The 7500-nt window shown below is 46.1% G+C and overlaps 2 protein-coding genes across 2 annotated transcripts in view; one reads left to right on the forward strand and one right to left on the reverse strand.

Moving 5' to 3' along the window:
- Positions 1-3980: 3980 nt before the first annotated feature.
- On the reverse strand, positions 3981-5736 carry LOC135809597 (versican core protein-like). The gene has a single exon (XM_065322981.1). The coding sequence runs from the start codon at positions 5664-5666 to the stop codon at positions 4617-4619; it is 1050 nt and encodes a 349-aa protein (XP_065179053.1). The 5' UTR covers positions 5667-5736; the 3' UTR covers positions 3981-4616.
- A 1396-nt stretch (positions 5737-7132) lies between these two features.
- Positions 7133-7500, forward strand: part of LOC135809600 (methylphosphonate hydroxylase-like) — a 9857-nt gene continuing 9489 nt past the window's right edge. Inside the window, exon 1 of the mRNA XM_065322984.1 lies at positions 7133-7500. This exon is cut by the window's right edge and continues 276 nt beyond it. The gene's annotated coding sequence lies outside the window, so the exon portion shown is untranslated.

The raw sequence follows: 7500 nt of genomic DNA on the forward strand, positions 1-7500 counted from the left end.
ACAACAACCCGGGCCAACGGCCGACACCCCCTGAAATCTCCAAAACTCTGGGTGAACTCTCACTCTCTTTCACCACTATAAACAAGATATGATTAGCCACAGCAGATTCCTACACTTTGACATTACCATTGTATTATTTCACCTCACGGCATTTTGAGTATTTCTATTGTGTTACTCATTGAATTACCGTGTGTGTTGTGAATGCGCAACTTGCTTTACTTATTGCGTTGATTTCATTTCTATCTCCACGAAAACTGTTTTTAATAATTATGATCATGCGTGATACTTATCTATCTATCTACTTAAATTTGTGGACAGCAACTGTTTCGCTCTGTTAGAGCTCCTCAGCACAGCTCAGAGGACCGAAGCGCAGCTCTATCTATCTATCTAACTACAAATATTACACAGCAATGAATCAAACAAGTCTCTCTCCGCTGTGGACTTTAGACAACTGTCTATCTATCTATCTATCTATCTATCTATCTATCTATCTATCTATCTATCTATCTACACACACAACAGAGGCGAAAGGCTGTGTTAGCTGTAACTTAAAGTTTCACGCATCGAGCGATCATCAGACAGCAGCATTCACTATCGAATTCTCTACGAGCAGGCCTAGATATTTGATGCTAGTGTGGAAGTTAGTGCATATGTGCGAAGTGAAGACGTGGCATTGGGACAATGGTATTGAGTTGTTTTGTGAGAGTTAACGGATAAAGGTGAGAATAGAGGCGATAACAGGGCAGTGTTACCGAGTCATTAAAGGCGATAGCGACGGTAGCGCAAGACCACAGCAAGAGTGAAGAGGGAGAGAGAAAGCACCATGGCGCCAAACCTGGTGCAGGTTGCGCCATGTCGAAAAACTCACGTAACTGATGGTGAGAATCTGGACAAGTAATACTTGTTCTCGTGTCTGCATTTCGACACCAACTCCGACCTTTTATTGATGTTGACCGTTTTGTCTGCTTCCAGGATCTCCAGTTTCTCAGCAAGGCATAGGGGACACCGCTTGGTCGCGTTCGAGTAGGCTTGGGCCTTGGTGACGACGGCCCATTTCACAGAGTGCGGAGTGTTCTTCCGCTTGAGCTTCCATATGCACTTGGACAGCTCCGTGCTTTTTTCCATCCTCTCATGCCTCGTCGTGCTCATGTGGTTGTTGTATCTCTGTTTAAAGGGTGGTTCCGTTAGGCCGAGGTACTCGTGCCGCTGCTCTCTTCCGGTGTGCTGGACTGTTGCCTTGTACACGATGCATCGTACTTGGCAGTCGCCGTCCATTGGGCAGGTGCTTTTGTCTCGGCAGTTGCATCGTTTGTCGGGGACGTTCTTGTCCTGTGTTTGTCTCTTCCTTTGAACATGGTTGTTGTGGGATTTGACTATTGCGGACATATTCGGCATACATGAATAGCTAACTTTGACGTTGTTGCGGTTAAATATCTGACGCAATCGGCAGCCGTGAGGAAAGTGTGTGTCGAGGAGTCGGAGGAATTTGTGTGCGATGTCTGTGGCCACGTTCTTGCTAAAGGGTGGGTTGTACCAAGTGATGTTGCGCCGCCTATTTTTCTTTCTTCGTCCTGTCTCCTCCTTCCTCTCTTCCATGTACTCGACTCGTTCCACGTATCCACTCTCTCTGAGGGCATCGTTGTACGCTGGTGCCGATTCCTCAAATATGTGTCGGTCACTTGATATGTCTGTTAGTCGTCTGCTGATTGTCTTTGGCAATTGCTGGATGATGGCCGGTGGGTGATTGGAAAGTTGGTGGACATAGACGGGCTTGTTGTTCGGCTTCCGGTATGGCTGGTATTTCCCTGTTGACAAATCCAGTGTCACATCCAGGAAATCTACCGTCTTCATGCCAGCGCTGATGGTCAGTTTCAAACCGAGATTCGTGAAAATCTGGCATATGGTTTTTCTGGCGCGGTCTGCTGTACTGCCCGTCGCATCTCTGATCACCGCTAGTCCATCATCGCGGTACAATCCGATGTCTGCGCTGTCGAACTCCTCCGATAGCTTTGACAGAGCATATGTGCCGACCAGTTCGCAGACTTCTGCACCGTCGAAGCAGCCCATGGTCACGTCGAAAAGTCCTCTCCCGTCTTTCTTCATCCACTCCCGATCACTGTTGAAAAGCAGGGACTTCCGCGAGTGCATGACGATTTCCTTATCCTGCTGCGTAATGTCCGTGTACTGTGTGGCGAAAGTGAGCGCTTGTCCGAGTAGGTCCTCGGATATGGATGGGTAAAATTCTGCAATATCAAAACAGATAAACGAGCATGTGGATTTGTTTTCTAATCTTCGGAACCACTCGATCACTGCTGTTGTATTTTTCCACGAATTGATGTTGAGTTCTGATCGTACTGTCTGGACAATTCTCTCCATGATGCTTTTACTGACTCGGCCAATGTCGCTTTTTGCAGGGTTGATCAGCCGGCATGGAGTGCTTTGCTGAAAGTTTTCTTTGTGGTCTTTTAATGTGATGTAAGCATCTTTCCTCGCCATTGTTTCGGACCGGTTAGCTATGTTGAGATCCTCTGCGATCTGCTTGGCTTCGGCATTGACGTCGTCGTAGATGTGGTCAGGTGCATGCCGATAGTGCTTGGTCACGTTATCTGTCAGTAGCTTACTGTAAAGATCTGTGTCCACCGAGTACAGATTCCTTGTTTTATCCGCCGCGACTAGCATGTCATCGGATCTCCGGATCCTTGACAGGTCCTCTCTCATCCTTTCTTGCAGCGAGTCGTTAACGCGGCGGAACTTGACGTTTTCTACCATACTCCATAGGTCCTTCTCGAACTCGATCATGTCGTCTATCTGCGGCGGGCAGTTTCTGGTCTTGAATCCATAGGTTTCCTCCTGGCAACTGTCCTGTTCATCTTTGCCCTTGATAAAGAAAAACGCCCTCCATCTCATTCGCTTGATGAGCTTTTCAGTCATCTCCACCACTCCACCAGTTTCAGCTTGTAGGTCCGCTCAGTAGGCAGAGGGATGTTCTTCATCGAGTAGTCAATGCTGAACAACCTTGGTCGATCCATTCTCCGTTAGGTTACAGCTAACACAGCCTTTCGCCTCTGTTGTGTGTGTATACTGCTCTGTACATTCGTACATTGAGCACTCTACCTCGAGCTTCCAGGACCGGCCTTGTTTGTATCTATCTATCTATCTATCTATCTATTTATTTATCTATCTATCTATCTACATGTAGCTATCGTACACTGCTTGTTCTTTCACTGTGTCTTTTGTACAGCATCTCTCTGTTTCCGAACTCATTTTGCACATTTTCCCTTTTTTCCCAACTCCAATGTTCATTGTATATACACAAATAGGAGATCCCCCCGATAGGCGTTAGCCTTTGGGTAATCCTGAAATAAAGATTATAATTATTATTATTCTTATATCTACATGTATCTATCTATCTATCTATCTATCTATCTATCTCCCTCTCCTTCTCCCCCCCCCCCCTCTCTCTCTCTCTCTCTCTCTCTCTCTCTCTCTCTCTCTCTTTCTCTCGCTCTCTCTCTCTCTCCTCTCTCATCATGTATACGTCACACTCTCATGTAATATTTCTGTTATAAGATTGCATGTTTCACACTCTCATGTAATATTTCTTTCCTTTCTTCGTCTTTTTGTGAGAGCTTGGACAATCAACTTGTCCAGGCAAAAACGCAGAAATGCCTGTTCATTCTGGCAAAGTAAAATAAAGCATACCAACCAACCAACCAACCAACCAACCAACCAACCACGATCATCATCACCAGTCCATGGTCACCTCGACCTCCAGGTCTCACCCATCCCAGCGAACGGTCATTCACTCTTTTCTGCACCTCTTATCATGATAAGCATGATAGAGTCCACTCCAATGTAGTTGTGTCTTTCGATACCACCAGGACAAAATACGAGAAGCTTGCGCTTGCTGCGTTCGCCTGTCCAGTACAATCCGTTCTGCATTAGCAGGGGCTGTACATGTACATGTAGTGCAATTCCAGAACAGGAAGGGTAAAATTTGGTTTACAAGATAGCCACAAACCATCATAGCGCAAACGCCAGCAAGAAATAGCAGGGAAGCATGGCCGCCGAAACAGTGGAGGCGGGGCAAGAGCAGCCAAGCCGACCAAGGGTTTAGAATACTTTTGTATAATTATGTATCGGCGCTGCTCATGCGCGCCAAACAGAAAATCAGAAAAATAAGCTAAATGAAAAGAAAATGAATAGGAGCACTATTCTAACAAACAGTGGAGTTACTGCGTAGGGGTCAGGAAGAGAGCAAAATAAAGAGAGATTGATGAAAACTAAAAGGCCTATATGTACGTAACTACTATTATTAAGACGAGGAGCAAATCCAGGGTAAAAGAAAACGAGTATGAGCGTACAAGAATACGTTGGAAAGCAGTTGACTTGAAGGTGGCCAACTGTGTGGCATCTCTGATTTCAGAATATTGAGAGAATTCCTGAGAATTGCACCAGCATGTGTCACAAGCTTGACTAAGACTTTGGTGCTTAGTTCTTCCTTCTTCTTTTTTTGTTAAAGAAGCCACTCAAGCTTGTCTTCAGCATGTTCATAAAATGAAATCGGTACAATCTTCAATGACCATTCATTGCGGCCTTTCTCAGTGCTGAGTGTGCTAATCATATTGGCATACAAACTTGTCACTGTAAGCATAACTATTGCATATTGCATCATTGAACTGTCCGACTGGGTCTGGGCCTCTATCAGTGAACAGTACAAGTAGTAGGCAGTTTTCCCTTCCACGGCCGTTGGGCTCTCCCTGATTCCAGTTTTGGAATGTGATGCGATCGCCGTTTGTCCAATGCCATACACCATCTGCGTCCCTGTCCTCTCCACTGAGCCAAATACGTCCTCCTGCACGTGCGTCCGAGACAGCCATGACTGCTGCCAGTTCCGTCGAATTTCGTACCACCGGCAAGCTTCCGCCATCCGCTTCGCAATTCGCATTGGCGGCATCCCATGATGTTCTCGTTCTGAAGAGCTCATACCGCCTCTCACGTCTGGGAGTGGGAGTGGGAGTGGGAGTGGTGCTCAGTTGTCCTCCAACACTACTAATAGCCTTTTGTACAAGTTGCGTCAGTGAATCTATCTTGGCATTCATCTCCATTTTGTAAGTCTCCCACGGTGTATAGAAGTTCTGTTTAGACAGCCACAGTTCCTCACACCTGTCTCCAGAATATCCGACCCTGCACCGGCATACCGCCTTTGTGTCTCCGTTGACACACGTTGCTCCATTCAGGCATGGGTTGGACGCACAGTAGCCGACCTCTGTCTGGCAGTGTTGTCCAGTGTAGCTAGGTGAGCTACACTGGCATGCGTATCTACCACTCTGCAACACACACTGTCCATTGCCACTGCAGATTTCATGACCATTACATTGGCTTGCTTGGCTGCCCGCATTCAGACACGTGTGGATGGCATTACGTTCCGTCACCGACAACGTACCGGTTGCTGTCAGCAGCGACTGCGAGATATCTTGCACCTGAATTCTGAGATAAGCGAACGCTTGCTCAGTCCGGGAAGCTCTTTGGGGATCAATTCCGACTGCTTGAAACGCCGACGAAAGGCAGCCGGCTTCATGGTTTAGTCCGCGTGATAACGCAAGAGATACACTTAAAGCCAGCTGCAGATAGACTGCCAGAGACAGCGAAGTCTGGTGCTTCATGGCAGAGCCAGACAGGAACGTTCGGTCAACAGACGATCGAGGAAGGAGGGAGGGAAACTGAAGAAGTCGTTTGGCAATCAAGCCTCTTATACACTTGTCCATACCATGGTTATGTGTGTGTGTGTGTGTGTGTGAGCATCCAGCCCTCTTGTCACATTCGGAAAATTCACATTTGCAATGCCATGACCATGTGCCAAACGTCCAAAAATCACGATTGCACTTTACATGACCACATCACGTTCTCTCACCTCTCGATCAGCGAACAGCCTTTACGATTGTTCAAATCAATATGCTGCAAGACCGTTTACCACCTGGTTTACACTGTCACCCAGTGCAATTTACACTGTATTAAGTACATGTAAATAAACTTTACATGACCACATCACGTGCACGTTCTCTCACCTCTCGATCAGCGAACAGCCTTACGATTGTTCAAATCAATATGCTGCAAGACCGTTTACACTGTCACCCAGTGCAATTTACACTGTAAGTAAATAAAAAAGTAAAAGATCGTGTCCGTTCCCGGAATAAACTCACGACGGCCTCTCAGTCTAACACTCGGTAAGCCCTTCAAGGTTTGCACTGTAAGTACAAACACACACTGTAATACAATACATGTACAATTGTTTACACTGTAATACACAAGTAAGTTACACTGTAATTCAACACAATAACATCTTCACTGTTGCTCTGTTGTAATCGTGGCGGACTTCCCACCCTCAGACATAACGAGTTTCGAGATCTCCTGGCGAAGGAACTACCCACAATCTGCTCAGCAGTCACAGACTAGACTACAGTGCTAGTGGGGAATGAAATAAACAGAAAAGAGCAACGCAAGACTGCCAAGAGTGCACGTAGATCTACGTACGTAGATATACGAGACGATTACGGATTAGCATGCACTGCATGCACCGGCGCGGTGCACCATCACCACGATCATCCAGAGAAAACTGAATAGATTATCATCACTGCTGAATAATTACAGCTTGCGACAGAGCTCTTGGCCATTGAAGAAAATGTTGAGTCACCTTTTAATCATTTTTAATCATTTTTGTGAAGGTAGATGTTGAATGATTAAAATCATTCAACATCTACCTTCACTGATGAGCTATGTATTACAGCGAAACAGCTGCCTGAAGGAGTTTATCAATATCGTCTACGGAAGTGTCCTCGCAATGGTGATGGTTGTGTGCAGGAGGGTCTAGACGGCTAAAGAGCGCAGTGTAATGGTGGAGGACTCAACATTTTCAATGAATAATGTCAATATAGTCGGGAAACCATTGAATTGAGTTAAATTAAGAATATTATTGTGCCAGATAAATATTGGATGATTGCTGATACTGTACCAAAATATATTGTCTAATGCAAGATATTAATCCCACATAATTATTGAAGTGACATGTGATTTTCTGCTCAGGTCAAGTGCAATGCACTATAACGAGCCTGGCACTGAGCAACAAATGAACAAACGTCCTTTGTTATACGAGCCACGTCCACGGCATCCACGGAAGCAAGTAATTGCCCACCGCAAAAGGCAAAATGATAATCACCACGATCATCATCGTCACCATGGTCACCTCGGCCTCCAGCTCGCTCTTCCCGGATCCCACCCAGCGAGCGATCATTCACTCTTTTCTTTTTACTCTCGTCGTCTCGATCTCATCATCATGATCATGCGTGCCGCCAAGAAAAAGCAATAGTCCGTACAACTGGGGACCATGATAACCTCTGCAGTCGTGTCTTTCGAGACTGTCAGCATCTCAAGTACTTTACTTAGACTAGTGCCGTGGGGTCCACCGTCCAGCCTCCGGAGATCTAGATTGCCAGGAGAGCC

The sequence above is a fragment of the Sycon ciliatum genome, chromosome 2 (assembly GCF_964019385.1).
Source record: "Sycon ciliatum chromosome 2, ocSycCili1.1, whole genome shotgun sequence".
In the NCBI taxonomy this organism is placed as follows: domain Eukaryota; kingdom Metazoa; phylum Porifera; class Calcarea; order Leucosolenida; family Sycettidae; genus Sycon; species Sycon ciliatum.

Coding starts and splice junctions, on each gene's coding strand:
- LOC135809597 (XM_065322981.1), bottom strand. CDS start 5,666: ATGAAGCACCAGACTTCGCTGTCTCTGGCAGTCTATCTGCAGCTGGCT.